General features: G+C 40.8%; 2 protein-coding genes across 2 annotated transcripts in view; both read right to left on the bottom strand.

Annotated features, from left to right (window-relative positions):
• Window positions 1-21,699, bottom strand: part of LOC120726498 (C-type lectin domain family 4 member E-like) — a 68,324-nt gene that overhangs the window by 37,158 nt on the left and 9,467 nt on the right. The window lies entirely within an intron of this gene.
• LOC120726502 (CD209 antigen-like) lies at window positions 15,197-19,977 on the bottom strand. The gene is made up of 8 exons (XM_040020127.1): window positions 19,779-19,977; window positions 19,387-19,497; window positions 18,115-18,192; window positions 17,873-17,944; window positions 17,645-17,710; window positions 17,309-17,460; window positions 17,085-17,209; window positions 15,197-15,570 (listed from the first exon to the last, which is right to left on the bottom strand). Exons 1-8 carry the CDS (start codon window positions 19,807-19,809, stop codon window positions 15,396-15,398), a joined length of 810 nt encoding a protein of 269 aa, XP_039876061.1. The 5' UTR covers window positions 19,810-19,977; the 3' UTR covers window positions 15,197-15,395.

Below are 21,699 nucleotides of genomic sequence, written 5' to 3'. Positions count from 1 at the left end.
CTGGTTTCCTACAAATACTTTTATGAGGTGTTTTGCAGGATCTATCACCATTATGTCTGGAGCATAAACGGATGTTTGTTTAGACTCCTTCTCTCTGATTGATCTTTCTTAGTTAATTTCAGTAATCCCTTTCTCCAAACCATCCCTCTGTCTTTTAGATCCCATTCCTACAAGACAGCTCAAAAATGTCCCATCATTAATTTAAGCTTCAATCTGAAATATGATCTATCTATCTCTGTTAATGAGCTATGTACCATAGGTCTCTACGGTTGCAGTAATTAAACCATTACTTTAAAAGCAATGACTTAAACCAGCTATCTGGTTTAAGTTAATTATAGACCAAACCCCACCTTTCCTTTTATTTCAAAGAGTATTTCTAAAAAAAGGTAACCGATCTTCTACAGAAGAATGCTTTGTTTGAAGAGACCATAGTGCAGTGTTTGAGACTATATAGACACACACCAATTACTTAAACTGCAGGAATGTCTTAACAACATAGAGGCCTAGATGATTTCTAATTTCCTGCTTCTAAATTCATATAAAAATGAGGTTAATCCTATAGGTTGCTGGGGGCTTTTCATGATTCACAGTGTTTTTTTCTTCACTGTTATGTTTCTTCGCTCAAAAATCTGTCAAAAAATGTTTTAGTACGACTTTGGTAAGCTATGAAGCTGCACTGCTTGATGGTTTGTCGGAGCATTACAGCTAGCGTAGTCAGGAGCCTCGCGGCGTAATCTGGGTCCAAAACTCCGTCTTCTTCAGGTCCCAAAGTCAAACAAACACTGAGAGGTAAAAACTGTCTGAATTCTTTCATCTATGATAAAATGATCAGCATTGCTGCTTTACCAGGTGTAACAATTAAGTTTAACATCCAGGCATCAATGAAAATGCCTGGATGTGTTTCACCGAATCATGGCTGCACCAGGACATTCCCGATGAGAATGCTTCCGTGGACGGCTTCCACACTGTTCGGGCGGACAGGGACAGCATCGCTAGCGGTAAGCGGAAAGGAGGTGGGCTTGCTGTTCTAGTTAACAACCGGTGGTGTAACCCTGCCAACATAACAATCAAAGAAAAGATTTGTTGCCCGGACACTGAACTGTGTGCTGTTGGACTCAGGCCGTATTATTTACCCAGGGAATTCTCTCACGTCATCTTGGTGGCTGTTTATGTACCCCCCTCTGCTAACCCCACAGCTGCATGTGACACTATCCACTCTGCCATAGCTCGGTTACAGACTCAGCACCCGAGTGCCTTTATTGTGATCTCGGGTGACTTCAACCATGTTTCACTGGACAATACACTAACAACATTCAAACAATATGTGGACTGTCCCACCAGGGGAGAGAAAACTTTAGACTTGCTGTATGCTAACGTCAAGGATGCATACAGCTCCTCCTCCCTCCCCCCACTTGGTAGGTCAGATCATAACCTGATTCACCTCACCCCCCGCTATGTGCCAATTGTGAGGAGGGAACCTGTGACCACCAGGACTGTTAGGAGGTGGTCAGAGGAGGCCTTAGCAGAACTACAGGGCTGTTTCGAGGTGACCGACTGGGAAACACTCTGTGAGCCTCACGCCGAGGACATCAATGGGCTTACTGAGTGTATCACAGACTACATAACTTTCTGCACCGACTCCATTGTTCCAGCTCAGACTGTTCATTGTTACCCAAATAACAAGCCGTGGGTGACTAAGGACATCAAAGCCCTCCTCAACAACAAGAAGAGGGCTTTCAGAGGGGGCAACAAAGAGGAGGTGAGGAAGATCCAGGTGTTACTAAAGGACAAGATCAGAGAGGCTAAGGACAATTACAGGAGGAAGCTGGAGTGGAAACTCCAGCAGAACAGCATGAGAGAGGTGTGGAGGGGCATGAAGACCATCACTGGATTCAGGCCAACCAACAGCAGGGGAGCTGAGGGAGGTGAGAATAGAGCCAATGAGTTGAATCTGTTTTTCAATAGATTCGACACCACAGTGTCTGCTCCCACCCCCACAACCTCACCTGTAGTCAGCCTGGAATCCAGAGCCACACCACTGTGCCAGCCTCTCTCTTCACATGTTGCCTCCCTTGAGATTCCTGACACCCCTCCCCCACCCATCACCTTCACTCAATACCAGGTTGAGATGCAAATGTGGAGACTTCACTCAGGCAAGTCTGCTGGACCAGATGGAGTGAGTCCCCTCGTCCTCAAGACCTGTGCCCCCCAGCTGAGTGGAGTCTTTCATAAACTGTTTATGCTGAGTCTGAGTCTGCAGAGGGTCCCAGTGATGTGGAAGACATCATGCCTCGTCCCTGTACCAAAGACGCCACGTCCCAGTGGCCCCCAGGATTACAGGCCCGTGGCACTGACCTCCCACATCATGAAGACCCTGGAAAGGCTCATCCTGGACCAGCTGCGACCCATTGTAAGACCACATCTAGATCCCCTTCAGTTCGCTTATCAGCCTCGTCTCGGAACTGAGGACGCCATCATCTACCTGCTCAATCGTGTCTACACCCATCTGGACCAGCCGGCGAGCACTGTGAGGGTCATGTTTTTTGACTTTTCCAGTGCTTTCAACACCATCAGGCCGACCCTCCTGGGTGATAAGTTAGCAGCGATGCAGGTGGATGCTTCTCTGGTGTCCTGGATTGTTGATTACCTGACAGGAAGACCACAATATGTACGTCTCCCACAGTGTGTGTCTGACAAGGTGATCAGCAACACAGGGGCACCACAGGGGACTGTCCTCTCCCCCTTCCTCTTCACCCTCTACACCACAGACTTCAGCCACTGCACAGAGACCTGCCATCTTCAGAAGTTTTCTGATGACTCTGCGGTGGTTGGATGCATCAGCAGGGATGATGAGACAGAGTACCGGGCTGTGGTCGACTCCTTTGTCACGTGGTGTGAGCAGAATCATCTGCAGCTCAACGTGGCAAAGACCAAGGAACTGATCGTGGACTTCAGGAAGACCAGGAAACACTTGACCCCTGTTTCAATCCAGGGGGTCAGTGTTGACATCGTGGAGGACTATAAATACCTTGGAGTACACATTGACAATAAACTGGACTGGGCTAAAAACACCACAGCACTTTACAGGAAGGGCCAGAGTCGTCTCTATTTTTTGAGGCGACTGAGGTCCTTCAACATATGCCAGAAAATGCTGAGGATTTTCTATGAGTCTGTTGTGGCCAGTGCGATCCTCTATGCTGTTGCATGCTGGGGGAGCAGGCTGAGGGTCGCAGATGCCAACAGACTTAATAAACTAATCCGTAAGGCCAGTAATGTTGTGGGGATGGAGCTTGACACCCTCAAGGTGGTGTCGGAGAGGCGGATGCTGTCCAAGATAAAGACAATGTTGGATAACACCTCCCACCCACTCCATGACATGCTGGTCAGTCACAGGAGCACGTTCAGTGAGAGACTGAGATTACCGAAAAGCACCACTGAACGACACAGGAAATCATTCCTGCCTGTGGCCATCTCCCTGTACAACGCATCCACTTAACACACTGTTTGCTGCTACAACTACACATGTTTCTTTTCCAACTATTTATTTATGAGTGAAGTATGTATGTGTATATATGTATATATTGTACTATTCTTAGTTAGTGTATTGTCTGTCTTGTCTTAATGTTGGTTTAAAATGGAGCACTGTAACAAAAAATAATTTCCCCCAGGGATTAATAAAGTATTCTGATTCTGATTCTGATTCTGATGAAATAGAATTTATTAAATTTAACAGAGATAGAAGTTAACAGGAAGTTAGCTTGCTAGTTTCCTCCTAAACATGATATACCATGTTCTGACTGAGAGATTTCTGAAAATTTTTTAATGTACAGCTCTGCTATCACTTCCAACATAAATGAAGACAGGAAACTAAACAGCAGTGACGTTTGTAGGGTTACTGAAGTTGGACTAGCTGGTATATAATGATGTGCTATGTGATTGCTAGCTACACAGCTATGTTGGTGTAACATGGTAGACTAATGAGCCTGTGTTAATTCAGCTCCATATTATTGTGTGAAGTGGCACTGGGTTGGGAGTGGTTTTGTGTGTGTGTATGTGTCACATTTTTGGTGAGCCAATGGCTGGAATGGGGTTGGACTAATTAGAGGCAGGTGTACTTGATTGCACTGATACACTGGTCTACTTATAGCCCTCACTACAAACACTGCTGTGTCATTTTGTCTCTCTGTGCAGGTATGTAATGTGATGAAATCAGATATGTTTGGGATGGATGGGTTTTGCGCTATGAATTTTATACTGAAGGTGTCATTTTGTCTCTCTGTGCATGCCAGGGCCTATTATATGCCACAGCCTAAAGGCAGCAGAGTTGCAGAGGCTGGAGTGACCACTGGCTATATGCTTGCAGGGTGGTGGGTCTCCAAGGACAACTTCTAACCCTGTTAAAGACAACACATGGAGTGCAACTGGCCGTGTGGCATAGCTGGCTCTGGCCTTGGGACTATGTGTTTTTATACGATTCATAATTGGGACACTGGACTGTTTTATCTTTTATCTCTTGATATTTTTTTTGTCAATAAATTATCTTTTAGAACTTTATTGACTGTCATCTTTTTGCCCACGACTGAGACAGTTGGTCGGACCTAGAATCTTTCTTTGGGTGTGTTACAACTGGCGTTGTCGACAGGATCTGGCCACCATAATCTGTAGTGGGCAAAAGCAAGATGACTGATCAGAGTGAATCACAGTCTGGCCCAAATAGAGAAGCACCAGTTTCTAGTGCAGGGTTTAGGCCCTTTGGTATGATTCCTATGTTTAATATGGTCACAACTAAATTTAGAGGGAAGGATTCAGATATTAGTCTACGTGAATGGAAAAGTAATTTGCAGACAACATTTGCTTTGCAAGGAGTTCCTGTAGATTTTAGAGCAGAATTAACACTCTGTTGCTTAGAAGGCAAGGTTAAAAGAGAGATTTTAATTCTACCACCAGAGAAGCGTAATTCACCTGAGCTAATTTTTAATGAGTTAGATAAGTTGTATGGGGATAAAACAACTGCTTCGGTCCTGCGCTCTCAGTTCTTCAATGCTCGTCAAGAAACACATGAAGACATCAGTTCATTTGCACTGAGATTACAAGAACATTTTCTCAGGTTAAAGAGGAAGGACTCTAGAGGTATGAATGATGAAGATATTCTTCTCAGAGATCATCTGGTTGAAGGCTTGAGAGACACTGCCCTTAGAGGTGAATTCAGAACAAAAATTCTAATGAATGATCAGTTGACATTTGCAGAAATTAAAGCAGAACTAATCCTGAGGGAACACGTTTATGGTGAAATGGTTGATCCAGTCCAGTGTTTTGCTGCCAAAGGGGAAAGATCCAAGACCTGTAATGCTAAGGATATGGAACAGATCAAATCAGAGTTGTGGGAGGACATGAACAAGCAAATGACCACACAATTCAATGATTTATCACAGACTTTGATCAAAGAAATCCGATCAGAACTTCATCAAGCTACACAAAAGACTTTGGACTGGAAACAGACTGACCAGTACAGATCAAGAAAGAAAGGAGGGAGCAGACCCAGAGTCTACTCAAACAGGTATGATGAACAAGGTAGCCCCATCTGTAACACTTGTTCCCAGCCAGGCCACATAGCTCGGTTCTGTAAAAGCAAGCCTAGATCTGGATCGTTAAACTAGACGACACCACTGCGGCGGCCCAGACAGTGGGTTGTGTCGATGCCAATGGGCCTCAAACTGATGTGAAAAAACTGATTGGAAAACTTCCTAAAGTCAGCTTGTGTCTTGATGATATCCCAATACAGTGTATTCTGGATACTGGATCAAATGTGTCACTGATAAAGAACAGCTACTTCTCTAAACACTTTGGCAGTAATGGTATGAAATTGAAGGATGCAAGCAGCTGGCTGGCGCTCGAGGCTGCTAATGGACTAGATATTCCATACCTGGGTTATGTATTGCTACATGTGAAGATTGGACAGGTGGAACTCCCTGAATGTGGTTTTTTGGTGATTAAGGACCAATGTTTAACCGACAGTGAAGGCGTCCTGGGTCTGAATGTTATTTCACAGTGTTACGAAAAAATGGATCAGGAGAAGCCATTAGCCTACCTCTCCTCTAGTGGGGCCGAACAGAGAGCTTGGACTACTGCTTTTCAGATTTGTGCCAGTCAGGCACGGTTTGCAGCTTCAGATGGGTCCATTGGGTATGTACGTACCATAAATCTCCATCCTATACAGATTCCCCCTCGGAGTGAGATGTTGGTTTGGGGTCGTACGAAGACTGGAGTGGACGGCAGGGATTATCAATGCCTGGTGGAACCTGTCGAGGTGGGTGAAGTCTTAATTGCTAGAACATTATCTACAGTCCATGATGGGAGGCTTTTGATTAGGGTCCAAAACCTTAATGACTCACCAATGTACCTTTACAGACATCAGAAGTTGGCTAAGACTTTTATTATTGACCCAGCAGATATCATACAAGAGAATAGTGTGAACATGACTCGTGTTGGTGTAAACACAGTTAGAGTGAGTATGGACCAAACGCAAGCCCTGCCCAAGGAGAAATGCATGTTCCCTGATTTAACTGGTCTTCATTTGTCCACAGAGGAATTGGAGAAACTGCAGGCTTTATTGCATAAGCACCGAGCAGTGTTTGCTGTGCATGAGGAAGATTATGGATTGACAAGCACCATGCAGCATTCAATTCCTACAGGCAATGCTGCACCAGTCCGTGAGCGCTCTAGACAAATTCCACCAAAGTTATATCAGGAGGTGAAGAGTTTGATTCAAGGTATGTTGGATGCTAACATCATTGTGCCTAGTTGCAGTCCATGGGCTTCTCCGATTGTGTTAGTCCGTAAGAAGGATGGGACACTTAGATTTTGTGTGGATTATCATAAACTTAATGCTGTGACCCATAAAGATGCTTACCCTCTTCCAAGAATAGAAGAGTCACTTGCCAGTTTGGGTAACGCAAAGTATTTTTCCACATTTGATCTTGCCAGTGGATATTGGCAGGTTGGGGTGTCCCCACCAGACAGAGGAAAAAACTGCCTTCACTACACCCATGGATTTATTTGAATTCACCAGAATGCCCTTTGGCTTGTCAAATGCACCAGCCACCTTCCAAAGGTTGATGCATGTATGCCTGGGTGAAGAAAACTTACAGTCTGTACTTGTCTACTTAGATGATGTAATAATCTATTCTCCAGATTTTGACACCCACTTGGTTCATTTGGATGCAGTCCTTGGTAAACTGTCAAAGCATGGCCTCAAATTAAAACCCAAGAAGTGCTGTCTTCTAAAACCAGAGGTTCAGTATTTGGGTCATCGTGTTTCAGCAAAAGGGATTGCTCCAGACCCTGACAAGATTAAATGTATTCAAGAATGGCCTATTCCAACTACTGTGAAACAATTACAATCATTTCTGGGTTTGGCAGGCTATTATCGGAGATTTGTGAAAGATTTTGCAAGAATTGCCCAACCGTTAAATCAAATATTAGTTGGAGCATCACAGAATTCTAAGAGGAAGGATGTTCCCTTGTCCACTAAATGGAACTCTACATGTGACACAGCCTTTAGTTCTTTAAAAATGGCTCTAACATCTGCACCAGTGTTGGCTTTTGCTGATTTTAATCTACCCTTCATCTTGTACACAGATGCCAGCAACCAGGGCTTAGGAGCCCTACTTGCCCAAGTTCAGGATGGAAAAGAGAGAGTAATTGCTTTTGCTAGTAGGAGTTTGAGCCCTTCTGAGAAGAATGATAAGAACTATAGCTCCTTCAAACTTGAATTTCTGGCCTTGACCTGGGCAGTAACTAAGAAATTTGCTGAATATCTGTATTGTGTACCCTTTACAGTTTACACAGACAATAATCCTTTGGTACATTTGAGTTCAGCTAAACTTGGTAGCTTAGAGCAGAGATGGGCAGCACGCCTAGCTAGTTTTCGATTTGAGATCAAATATAGGCCAGGGCGTATTAATCAGAGTGCAGATGCACTATCCAGATATCCATCACCTGTAGTATCTGAGGCTACAGATGGACAAAGGGAAGAAGTAGAGGTTCCATCCTTTAAACAGGTTGAAGTAAATGTGGTCAGAGCAATGTGTGTTGGCGTAAGCAACTCTAACCAGGAGGGTTTACAAAATGTAACCTGTGGTGTGCCTCTGTTTCCTGAACGCATGCCATCTCAGTGGTCTGCCTTGCAAGGGGAGGACTCAACGCTAAGAAGGGTGGCCTGGTATCTACGGAGGGGCCATCAGCCAAATAAGCGTGAGAGGCAACAGGAGTCTAAACCTGTTCTGTCTTCTGAGGCACTGGGAACGACTGTCACTAAAAGATGGAGTGCTGTGTCGGACATCACATGATACCAAGGAGGTCGATCCAGTAGTTCAAATTTTGGTTCCTGAGGGTGAGAAGTATTCTATATGGCAACTGTACCATGAATATGCAGGACACTGGGGCCCAGAAAAAACAATATCCCTCATTAAAAGAAGATATTTCTGGCCCAAATTAAATGCTGATGTTATAAATTGCTGTTCCCAATGTAAGGCTTGTGTCCTGCGTAAAGCGGCTGCTGCGAAACATGCTCTTTTGATTCCCATTAAGACATCTGCACCCATGGAACTGTTGTCTGTAGACTTTTTGTCTATAGGTGGTCCAGAAGATCTGTATCATAATGTTTTGGTCATGGTGGATCACTTCAGTAAATTTGCTTGGGCTGCAGTTACAAAAGACCAGACTGCAGTGACAACAGCTAAAGCACTTTGGAGCAAGGTAATTCAGCCCTTCGGTGCACCGAGACGACTGCTCTATGCTTGCAGGGTGGTGGGTCTCCAAGGACAACTTCTAACCCTGTTAAAGGCAACACGTGGAGTGCAACTGGCCGTGTGGCATAGCTGGCTCTGGCCTTGGGACTGTGTGTTTTTTATACGATTCATAAATGGGACACTGGACTGTTTTATCTTTTATCTCATGATATTTTTTTGTCAATAGATTATCTTTCAGAATTTTATTGACTCATCTTTTTGCCCACGACTGAGATGGTTGGTCGGACCTAGAATCTTTCTTTGGGTGTGTTACATTAGCATAACAAACAGTGAAGCTGGAGGATGCTCCATCAGGAACCTCCAAATCTCAGGTTAGCCATTCCACACCGTTCAGCTCACTCTGGATTCATGTCAACCATCCTTCATCGCTTACTGCATCCACCTGCAAGTAAGAAAAGTTATACAATATACTCACCATCTACAGAGCTCCTCTCTACTACCTCCCTAACTCAGATGCCCTCTCTCCTCAATGTGACTGCTTAACTGCCATGTTCCAGTCTGCATCTCTAGGCCAATTTCCCCCCTCAATCCACGTCCACCGAGCCACGTTAACTAGGCCTCACCAGGTCAAGTTCTGTGTTTTGTTGCCTTTGTTCTTATCACACTTTGAAGTTTTGAGTTTCACAAATGAACATTGTAAAATGTTCCACTGTCTCAGCTCTGGGTTCCTGCACTAGAGTCCAGTTTTTGTACCAGTCTTTTGGTTCTGTGAAACACAGAAGTTAACAGAACTCACTTACGTGACAAACCACTGACACTTCCCCAACATCTCTCTCTCCCCCTCTTTTGCAGTGACTTTGAGCACACCCACCTGAACCACAACCTGCACCCCAGATTCCCCTTTAGCTCCCGGTTCATGTCCACCACTCCTAGAGTCTGATATCCACCATAGCTCACAGCTCATCTTTGGTATTCTAAGCATTAAATCATTGTATGTAAATAAATCTGTTGGATCACCCATATAGGCCAGCTTTCCCTCCCCATATACATTGGTAAACCCATTGGTGAACATTGGGTACCCATGACACAGTTCCTGGTTCACCTTGGACCACTTATTATAAATAATAACTACTACAAACTGGGAACACCCCTCAAGAGGTGGAGATGGTCTGACCCAGTTGTCTAGCCAAAACTTAGACCTTGTCAAACTTACTCAAATGCTTATGGTTGCCTATTTGTCTTGCTTCCTGCTTCTGTTGTTCAGCTTCTGTCTAATATATCCCGCCCTGGGTGCTCCAGGCAGGAGGTGAATTTCGCATTCATAAGGATGATGCTATAGGTTACGACACTCCTTAGGAATGAGAGAAAGATTAGGTGAGCAACACTCAGCAGATTTAGAGACTGAGTTGGAAGGGAAGATTGTAAACAGTTCGACAGGCAAAACAAACTTATACTTTTAGTTCTTTCTTCCGACCAGCTTATATGTGGGTTGTCTTTCTAGCAAGGGATATGTTAAGATGAGTGGTTAATGGTTTGGTGGAGAGTCACAGTTGCTGATCTAGCTTTGTACTATACCAGAGTCAACAAGGAGCTCTTTTTGAAGAAGATAGTTGTAGGCAACGATAAGCAGGGCTTGACACTGATTGACATTTTTAGTTATATTTGTCTTGTAGGCTGTCTTAACCGTTTGAGTTAAAGTTTTGCATTTGTCACAGTTGTGAGCCATACCTTTGGGTACACAATAATTTTGCAGCCTTACTGTAAACATTCTCCTCCTCCTTTAATTTATGGTAAATTAGATAGCTACATCAACCAAACAGGAAACGCAGCACACTGTGTATCAGACAACAACATGGTTGGTTGAAGAAACCACACGTCAAATTATCGCATAGTCTAAGAGTTAGCCCCTCCTTTTTCTTGTTTGTTTCTTCTTTGTTGTTCTAAATATTACCAAATACACTAAAAGGTTAAAAGATTCAATGTGGTCTGAGTTTTGTTTTAACTTGGCTGCAGATAATATTGTTTCGGGGTATGCATCTCTGCATACCTGGAACAACTGCAAAAACTTTTGTTTTTCAGATTTGACAGCATCTCCCTGTTTTTCACCACACAGATGTTTGTAATGTCTGTGTAACTCTGTGAACCGCTCATCATGCAGAGGCTTCAACATCCTGATCTCAGTTAGTCCCGCTGTTGCTGCATCACAAAACAAAAATACTTCCTTCAAAAATTCTTTATTATTTATTAACATCTAATGCTTTGACAGTCACCAGAAAAACATCTCTTCTTACTGTCTTATTCTATCTATGGATATAAACATTTTAGGTGGAAGCTGGAAGTAAGAACTAAAGTCTGAAAATACTAAATAAACACTTAAATATAAATTGAACTAATAGGTTCACTCTCTGTTCAAATAAAGGATAAACAAAATATATGTATTTTGTTTATCCTTTATTCAGTAAGATGAATTCAGAACTTGGAAATGTGATGCACAAAACAGAAAAAAACAAGTGCGAAAAATAATAATTGTTGTGTGTCACCAGGTTCAATTACACCGATGGTCCAAGTTTAATCCAATTGTGCAACATAAGAGTTTCCCAGTCTTACTGGTGAAAATGCTATTTACAATTTTGCACCTCACTTCAATCTTTTTATCTGTTTCTGTGATTTTCATAAGCTCAAGCATGTGAAATTGAAATCCAGACAAATTCAAATTAGTATCTTTTAGTAACTGTTTATAAATTTGGAGTTTACCCGCGGGGACAATTTTTTTTTTAGTACTTTTTTTAGTTTCTATTTTCATTCTGCCTCTAGTGCTAATTTTATTCACCAATAACATTTGCACAGGTTGTGTTTGCATTCAGGAAAATGGTACAAAGTATAATATTTGAAAAAACGGCATCTGAAAACCAGCCGCTATCCTCTGACATTTTGTGAATTCACTCAGTTTTGATTGAATTCACTATATCCAACAAACAATTTGCTTGTTTGTTATAAAAAAAAAAAAGTAAATAATTTTACCTTCAACATTTTCAGACATGTGTACCATCAACTCCAGTAAATCGAAAGTATAAAACTATAATAATAACAACAGGGCAAACCTTTGATTATAAATTAGGTCTTAACTAATGAGACTAACAACACTACAAGGAGGGGCTTGGCAAATATTGCCATGTAAACTCAGATAATAGTAGATATATATATTTTATCTTAATTTAGATGCTGGATTCATCTGTCTTGTAGCTTGTTTTTTTCTCTTTTTGAAATTAAAGTTGTGCCAATTGAATTAAAACAACGAATTCATAAGCTGGCCATGATGTTTAGTGCACACAGTATTTCACAACTTTACCGTAAACATTCACTTCCTCTTATTTATGGTAAATCAGATAGCTGTGACAAACACAGCTGCATGAACCAAACAGGAAACAGAGCACACTGTGTACCAGACAACAACGTGGGTGACTGAGGAAACCACAAGTTAAATTATCACATAATCTAAGAATTAGCCCCTCCTTTCCTTGTTTGTTTTTTCTTTGCTGTACTAAATGTTCAGATACACTGAACGCGATCTCAAGTTTTGTTTTAATTTGTGTGCGGATAATATTTTATCCCTGCATACCAGCAAAAAGCAATAACCTGCAGCATTGTCCAGATTAGTGGTTGTTTGATGATCAGTCCATTTTGACTAAAGTGCCGTCTTCTTCAGCTGTCAGTTGATTTTTCACCACATGAATTTTATTACCTCCTGTGTAGCTCATCTTGGATGGCTCATCATGCCAGGCTTTGACATCCTGATATCAGAACTGGAGAAAAACCTTTATTCTGTAGAATTCATGTTTTACTCAAGCTTTGACAAACTATAGAAACAAAACACTTTGTATTATTGCAGATAATTCTTTTGGTAGACAGATGAGCCTTAAGACTGACTTTAAATATTTGTCAGTTTTAATATAAGGTTCTTTATGTAAAATAGCTTTCTGTTAAATGTTAAACATGAAGATTTGACTTGAAGAACACTTTCTGTTTCCTTTCATTTGAAACTATGAAACTATAAATATAACTTTTAACATCACCAAGGTCACTGAAGATATGCTGGTCGACTTTTAGTCCAGAGCCAAATTTGGAAAAATCAACTTTCTGCACCTCTCTGTTCCATTTCTGTGTTTTTTGTCATTTTGAAATGTTAAGTGAACACTTGCTCCTTAAAACACATATTTTATAGATGTATTTTCCATGGATTGTGCAGTAGAAAAAAAAGTATAAGATTCAAGATCCTTTATTTGTCACATGCGTAGTTATACAAGTACAACATGCTGTGAAATGTGTCCAATAAAAGGCCACGGGTTGGACTCGAACCAGCCACTCTCAGCTATGCGCCATACGATTGCATGCTCATCCATCTGAGCAAAACTTGCTTTCAGTTTGAGAAATAAACAATTTCTCAAACTATATAATAAAATATTTGAACTGCCAACTGTGGTAGAATCAAATATAAATAGTAGACAGCAGAAATAAATAGCAATAATAAGAGACACACACATTAGAGAATGAGTTGCAAAGGGCTCATGAGTAAAGACTTGGTCTGAATAGAGTCCGCGTGTGAGTGGTCTGGGTTATGAGGGTCACAGACTTGCTCCTGTAACCCTTATCTCATCCTTTACTCAAACCATGGCTCAGATTAGTGAGGGTGGTGGGCAGGGTGGTGTATGGGAAAACAGTGTTTATTGACAGTCTGAATGGCACAGGGAAAGAAGCTGTTTGTGAGTCTGGAGGTGTAGGACCTGATTGACCTGAGGCACCGACCACAGGGCAGCGGGTCAAACAGGTGGTGGGCAGATTGCAAGGAGTCACCTGTGATGGGCCTGGTTTCCCTGTGACAGAAGGATCTGGTGATGGCGGTGCTAATTACCCTCAGCGCAGCCTTCCTGTTCTCAGTAGTGGCCCCTGAGTACCAAACACCCAGGCAGTAGGAGAGCATGCGCTCCACTGAGGAGCAGTTGAAGGCTAGCAGCTTCTGGTCCTGGTTATTCTTCTTCAGGACAGGGAGGAATCCAGCCGCTGCTGAGCCTTCTTTAAGCAACTGGCTATATGGCCTTTAACAAGAGGTGAAATTGCTCAATTTTGAATGGAATTTTTCAAATAAACCATTGATCTACAGTTGATCAGTTACACGTTTTTACAACTTCTCCATCCACCCATCCGCCTGTTCGTCCATCTGTCCATCCAGGGGAACACGGAAGCTTTCTCAGGCTAGCCAACCGATATAATCTCCCCAGTGTGTCCTGGGTCTAACCACTGGCCTCCTCCAGGTAGGACATGCCCAGAATACCTCACCCAAGGGGTGTCCTGATCAGATGCCTGAAACACCTCAACTGTCTCCTTTTAACGAGAAGGAGTAGCGGCTCTATTCTGAGCCCACCTCGAATGTCTGATCTCCTCACCCTGTCTGTGAGGGAGAGGCCAGCCACCCTTCAGAGAAAGCTAATTTCTGCTGCTTATATCCACAATCTCATTCTTTCAGTCACTATCCAGAACTCGTGACTGTAGGTCAGCAGTATCAGTGCCAGCATCACAGCAGCTGTGACCACTCCCACTCCAAACTTCCCTCATTTGTGAAGAAGATCCCAAGAAGCTCCTCCACATGGGGCAGTAACTTCTTCATGACCCAGAGTGGGTGCTCCACCCTTTTTCAGCTGAGGGCCATTCCTTCAGACCTACATGGCCAGACAACTCAGAATCCTGGAGCACCCTCGACAGGATACCTTGAGGCATGCAGTTGAATGTCTTTTTCAATTCCACAAACTGTATTTTGTGGACTTGAACAAGGCATTGAACCCTGTTTGGCAAACTCCCACACACTCTCACCCATGCTCATCCAGAGTTTGCGACCTGGAAGAAAACCCCATTGTTCCTCTTAGATCTGAGGTTCAACTAATGAACAAATTCTTTCCAGTACCTGTGAGTAGACATCCTCGGGAGGCTCAGGAGTGCGATCCCCTAAAGATGGAGCACACCTCTTCTTAAAGATGGGAACTAATACCCCAATTTCCCAGTCCAGTGGCACCACCCCAGATCTTTATGCAATATTGCAGAAGCATGTCAACCAAGACTGCTCCACAACATCTAGATCACAGGTGTCGAACTCCAGGCCTCGAGGGCCGGTGTCCTGCAGGTTTTCTGGATGTGTCCTTGATCCAACGCAGCTGATTTAAATGGCTAAATTACCTCCTCATCATGTCTTAAAGTTCTCCAGAATCCTGGCAATGAACTAATCATTTGATTCAGGTGTATTGAAACAGGGTGATATCTAAAACCTGCAGGACACCGGACCTCAAGGCCTGGAGTTGGACACCCCTGATCTAGATCATTTCAGGAACTCAGGGGCTGTAGCTCATCCCCTCCATGGGGCCTGCCACAAAGGAGTTAGGTGCAGTATACACTGTGTGAGTAGAGCACTACTTTCCCCTCCTGAGTTGATTGAGTAATATTGAAGTCTGTTTATGTAGTTTAAGTTTCTTACAGGCAAAAGTTTCAGATGTCGACATGCAGCACATAATATTTATTCACATTTATTTTATTATACACGATACAGAATTTGTTTTTTCATTGAGCACAAATACATGAAAATACATGCTGACCTGAATTTTAGACACATACAAATATATGGTGTCCGACCACTGCTGATTTCTCACAAATACTTCTACGAGATCTTTTGCAGGAGTTATCATACCAATACACTGGCCCCATCCTACCACAGTCCTCTCCATCAGGATCTTTCCCTTTCCAATCATCTGGCTCAAAAAACCTCCAAAATGTCAAACTAAAGGATGAGAAACAGAAAGAATGTTAAGAGTCAAGTAAAGTAAGTAAGTAAAAGCTGAACTATGATTCTGGAAATGAACAAAAGTGTTTTTGTAATGTGTTCAGTCTTTTTTTACGCCACTATTGGATGTCATAAAATGTGTCTTCTCTTTCGCTGTGTTTGTGTTCTGTCCTGGTCTCTGTGTGTGTTTCTTCTCTTTCTTCACTTTCCACTTACCTCCTCATTCACTTTAATAAAATGCTACTGGGATTGTCTGATTTTTGCGGTCCCTTTTTTCCTCACAGTATAATGCACCTTAAGGTGACTATATATGTATATATTAGGGGTGCAACAATACTCGTATCGATATTGAACCGGTCGATACAGTGCTTTCGGTTCGGTACGCATATGTATCGAACAATACAAATTTTTTTATTTATTTTATCAACTTTTCTTCTGACGATGCTGTCTGTGTTGAGAGCTCAGTGGATCTGCGTTCGACTACTCCGCCTAGGCTGCACTGTCGAGTGCAGATCCACTGAGTGCAGCGCAAGCTAGCAAGACAGAAGCTAAGCTCGTTGCAACATGGCAACTGCCTCAACGCTACCCAAAATTGAACCTCCCCACCCTCATTCAGATCTGGCGTTTGGAACTATCTTGGTTTTCATGTGAAGCATGACCCTGATGGTAAGCGCGTCATGGACTAAAGTAAAACAGTATGTCGGATGTACCATGCAATGCTCAATTGGTGGGAACTAGTGCGTTAGCGCAGTTAGCTTGTTAACGTGTTGACGCCGTCCAGCCCCATGCACGGGGCGATGCGCGGTAACTCGTTAACGGAGATTTGCGGCGTTATGGCTTTAATGTAATTTTGACGAGATTAACGCTGACAGCACTAGTGGGAACACAACGAATATGACTGCACATTTACGCCGAAAAAATATCGAACCGTATCGAACCGAACCGTGAATTCTGTGAATCGTTGCACCCCTAATATATACATATATATCGATACTTTGGTGTCACGGTTCGATATTTTTTCGATACAAAAAAATGTTCATGCCTTTTTAATTTGTCATTTATTAAAATTATAAATATATATTTTAACTCAAAAGTACAGTTTTTAAATTTAATGTTGCTGAAAGAACAAAATAATAAAAATAATTAAATCTATCTGATCGAGGAATCACTCATCTTTGGAAAAGAGAGTTTATTACAGAGAAATGGCTCTTTCCAAAATAAAAGCTATACTATATGCTTCTTCTGGGCTATATTCTCAGCAGCACATTAAACATATCAGGTCCCCATAAGGAGAATCATGTGCTAACGGCTGTCTAAATGACTCGGGTAAAGTTTGTAGCATGCGTGCTTGTTGTTTTTGTCTGCTTCAACTTATCTTTGCACTAGGATGATGTCGGCGTTTATATAGATCTATCTATCTATCTATATATATATATGTATGTGTGTGTGTGTGTGTGTGTGTGTGCGTGTGTGTGTGTAATGTTGTATAATCTAATTAGATTGAATTAAACCTTTCATTTAGTGGGGAGCCATCCACCCACAACCATCTGCCCTCTTCTGCTAAGTCTGTCAGTCCGATCCAGAAAGGGATGTCATGTATCTCCATTTTTTGTTGAACATTTTTCCTCAAGAAATTCTAAACAGGAACATTTGATTAAATTATTTTGGTAATCTTTCAGTCCTGTGATACTTAAACATCAGGATGAGAACATGAACCTGCAGAAATGTTTTATACCTGCTCTTCTTCGCTGTCTATTTTAACCAGGTCTCCTCCTTTAGTTTTACATACAGTTCTGCTCTCATTCCAGGAGGATGAATTGGTGGAGAAGTAATAGCAATTTCCTCCATGTTCCTTCCAGTCATCCTCACATTTATAACATGGTTCATCTAAGAGATTACAGGAAGATATTTCTTCAGGTGGAACAAATCATGTTTATGTTTGTGAGATTTGGAGGCAGAAGGAGGTGCCTCTGTGCTGCACTTACAGTTTATCTTATCATTTCTGTCAGTCCATCAACTTTATTTCAATCACAGGATAAAAACATTGTCAAAGACAAAATCTAAAACTTACTCATGTTTACTTCAGGAGGTTGTGAGGTTGTGGTTGTAGGCTTTATTGTGCTGCAAGGTTGTGTTACTGTTATGAAAAAGAAATTAAAAAAAGTTTACTCAATAAATTTTTCATCACAATCGTCTCTTTTTTTATTCTGGGGTAGCAGGATGCTCTTTTGATCCTGTATATGTTTTTATTCCATCTCTTTCTGCAGGTACAAGTCATGGCGAAAAGTTAATAACTTACTTATTTTCATTTCAGGCTGCAATGGACATGTGGGCATCACTGTATTGCATGGTTTGATTTCAGGCAATCTCTCTGAAAAAAATAAAACAAAAACAAAACAAACAAAAAAACAGAATAGAAAATGAATGTTGGGAAAGTAAAGTAAAAGTTTAGGAGAAATGTCGTGTTATGTGATTGAATTCCTGAGGTCATAAACAAAATTGAAAGTCCACAATTGCAGTGTAGGAGTCTCATTTTCTTACCTGTGACATGAATTTTAACAGTTTCCCGCTCCAGTTCAATTTTTCTGAGCATTTCCTTGGTTTTCAAAAGCTCAAACACTTAAATAAGAAAAAAAATGTAACTCAGTCAGTACTGTTTTTGGCTTCACTTAATCTCCGTAAAGAATATCTGGCTTTGATTTTCCAGAGTCAATAGCCAAGGAGAAGGTCTTGTTACTAGAACTGATATTATTTCAGCAAACTTGTAGTCACGATTTTGTTCACATATGAGCAGGCTTTGGTAGCATGCAGGTAAACAATATACCCATATAAACAGAGAGTAGAGTAACTTGGCTGATTTTGGTTCAGCTTAAAATCTTCTTTTTTTTAATTGATGTGTTTATTTTTGTCTTGGACATCACTGATATGTGACAAAGAAGTTGTGAATTCCTTCAGATTTGGTCCGAGTGTGATAAAGAATATTTAACAAAACATCCTGTCAAAATTACATTGATGAGGTTGCACTAAAACCGGTAATAAATTTCTGACATATTTTGATTATGTCATAACCTATTATAGATATGTTATAACACAATTTTCATATTTTTTTAGTTATGAATTGATATTTCATTAACTGAATGCAGTATGAATCAAGTATTTTATTATATAACTGTATGGTAAAATCATGTGTTTTAAATGTTATATAATTAGTATGTTTATGCTAATATTAAAAATTAATATAATTAATATGTTAAAAATAAATGGCAAGTCAGACATTTAGTCAGACAACTTTCACTGATGGCTAGTGTGTTGCCTGAGACTCATGAAGAAGAATGTCTGAGTTGAAGATTATTTTTAACATGTCAATTACAAATAAAAATAACAAGTTAAATATATTAACATAAATTACTATAAAAATAATTTAATGTAAAGTAAAACATTATGACTGACTATTTCTGACAGGTTTTAATAACTTTAATAAATACAAATTTGACTGTATATGTTGCTTCTGTAGCGCTACAGGAGCAAGAACTTGATGCTTATTGTCAGAGGAAATTAGGTGATAGTATAGTTCACTGGACATTATTAACAGCTAAATTACTGTTAAAAATGTTTTTATTTTAATTAAAATACAGGACAAATGTGTCCTGAAGCCTTTTAGAATTTTAAAATAAAAGTATGATGTAGATTAATTAAAAAGTCATAAATCACAATTTTTTTTTTTTTTAAAGATCCTGATTCTCATGTAAATTTATGATAAACCAGAGACATGAAAAGCTACATAATGCTACATGAATAGAACTACAAACTCACAGAGATAAGTTACCACGAGAGCCGATACCAGGAGAACAAAGACAACCAGCACGGCCACTCTGAGCTTTAACGCATTGTTTGATTTTGCATGTTGAGAATCAAGAGCTTGACCTGATTTAGAGGAGACAGAAAGTGAACACACAAGTACATAAACATTTAATAAATAGTGCTAACTCAACGCAACGGGAATCTTGACACACTGTATATTAGACATCAACACACTTTCTTATTTTTTTCATAAATTGATAAAACCCTGAACACAGGCTTAAGATATTTTAGCTACATTGGGATCATTTTCCACTACATATCACATTGTATGAAAACAGCATTGTTCATAAAAAGTGTAGATTTTTCTCCTCCCTGTTGATTTACCACCACATTAATGTTCTTACCTTCTTTGTATTTCTGTGGACGGCTCATCATGCTGATGCTTCAAACTCCTGACTTCAGAGTTAGTCCACCTGTGTCTGAATCACAAAAACAAAACAGCAAACTTGTGCTTATATGGAATCAGTTCCTTCTATATTTAAAAGAAAGATTAGCATCAAGATTCACCTCCGCGACCCTCACTTCAGGTTTTTCAAGTGAACCACAACACCTTTCATAGCTCTCTGTAAAAAAACCAACTTCCTGATAGGATGGGGAGGAGGGTCTTTCTACTGCTTACTTCAACTATTTTGAAACAAATAAATAATACGTCTTTGTACATTTATTAATACAGCAAGTTTGATAATAATACAGTAATTATTTTTAGTTTCTATGCCTGACGTTACATTAGTGTATTATGACATGCTAAAGGTTTTCTCTTGCGTGAGTCAAGTTTTATTTTGCTGCACAGACTTGTAATTTTAGTTTTTTACAATAAACTACCAAATATTTTTTAAAACATGTTTCACTCTTGCTTGTTTAACACTATACAAACATTTCAGTAAGGACAGATCATTCAAAGGAATAAACATGATTCATTGATGAACAAAATATAGATAAATGTTTGGCGGTTTGCCCGTCTCAGCCGAACGGAACCCCAGCTGTGAAAGGGATTAGAGCAGGACCCGAGCCTATACGCTGATGGTGATGATGAAGGTGGCTTGAGAGATGAGAGGTGGAGATGGGGAGGAGGTGGGTTGCACAAAAGCATCTGCAAAGGAGAAAGACAGATGCGCAGTGAGATATAAAGTACGTGGCATGAGTGCTGATTGGCCTGGAAAAGGCCGGGAGAAGGTGATTGGGCTACACCAGTGATGACACAAACAGCTTGACAGTGTGGCAAAGTGGAAGTGATAAAGCTTATATTTAGCTGGCATAATCAAACTTTATCAAAATTTATTTTATTGCATTCGTGTTGACTTGGTAAAGTAAAACTGCGAATACGTTTGCTTTAAAGGGTATTTTACAAGCTGCAGAATAAACCTTTGTTTGTATCTTTTCACATTGGATTTTGATTTCTTTAACTGATTTGATTCTGATTCAGTTTTGACTCAGACAGTCAGAAATATTATAATTTTGATCATTTATCAGTACATATCCATATTTTTATATAAAAACAAAGCTGACACTTGTGAGACTTCATCAGAGGTGTGAGCATCCCAGCAGACACCTTTGTGTCAACGTAACTGAGGAGAAAACAGAAAAACATGAAGGAGATTTTCCTGGCCTGTTTTTTTTTTATAGCAGATAAAATGTTACTTAAAAATATTCTGCAGTTGTTAAAAAATGGAAGAAAACCATGAAACAACATATGAACATTACCTGATGCTGCTGAGAGCAAATTTACAGAGGTTTTGTTGGAGACCCAGCTAAGTGTTTTGCAATTTGGCATAGTTTGTAAAAGTTGTCTTCATACTAAACAGCAGAAATTAGGCTTTCTCGTCAGAGGTCATTTTTGAACCCCCCCCAAAAAAAACAAGGTCTACAGCGCTGTAAACAATGATAGACTGCTGCTCAATAAGCAAGCGAATAATTCAGAAAACAGAGATTTGAGATGGGAAACTGTTCTTGAAGTACACTGAGAGAGAGAGATGTGCAGGAAGTGCCATTTTATTGTGGTGAAAACACTAAAATCACAAAACAGCCAAAGTAGGAAGTGTACTTTTCATCCTCTTTTGCTGCTGGTTCAGTGAATTCTGGTTGGAGAGTGACGAAACCTACAGCTTCAGAATCTGTGAGATGTCGGTTTCCAACACCCAACGGCATGTATATGTACGTGTCATCAGGTGAACGGAGGGATGTGTTTGTGTCTGTGTTCACATCTTTGTGGAGAATCTGTTTACTTGCTCTCATTTGCTGTTTTAGCTGTTTGGTGGTTGTTGAAAT

The sequence above is a fragment of the Simochromis diagramma genome, unplaced genomic scaffold, assembly GCF_900408965.1.
Source record: "Simochromis diagramma unplaced genomic scaffold, fSimDia1.1 OVJJ01000753.1, whole genome shotgun sequence".
In the NCBI taxonomy this organism is placed as follows: Eukaryota; Metazoa; Chordata; class Actinopteri; order Cichliformes; family Cichlidae; genus Simochromis; species Simochromis diagramma.
This window is presented reverse-complemented; position numbering and strand designations above follow the sequence as displayed.

Excerpts from the sequence above, each read along its gene's own strand:
- LOC120726502 (XM_040020127.1), bottom strand. The coding sequence starts at position 19,809 with ATGATGAGCCGTCCACAGAAATACAAAGAAG. Across the intron at positions 17,945-18,114 it reads TGTTAAAATTCATGTCACAG|AGAGATTGCCTGAAATCAAA; the intron begins GTAAGAAAATGA and ends TATTTTTTTCAG. Across the intron at positions 17,210-17,308 it reads TAGACAGCGAAGAAGAGCAG|AATTTCTTGAGGAAAAATGT; the intron begins GTATAAAACATT and ends GTTCCTGTTTAG.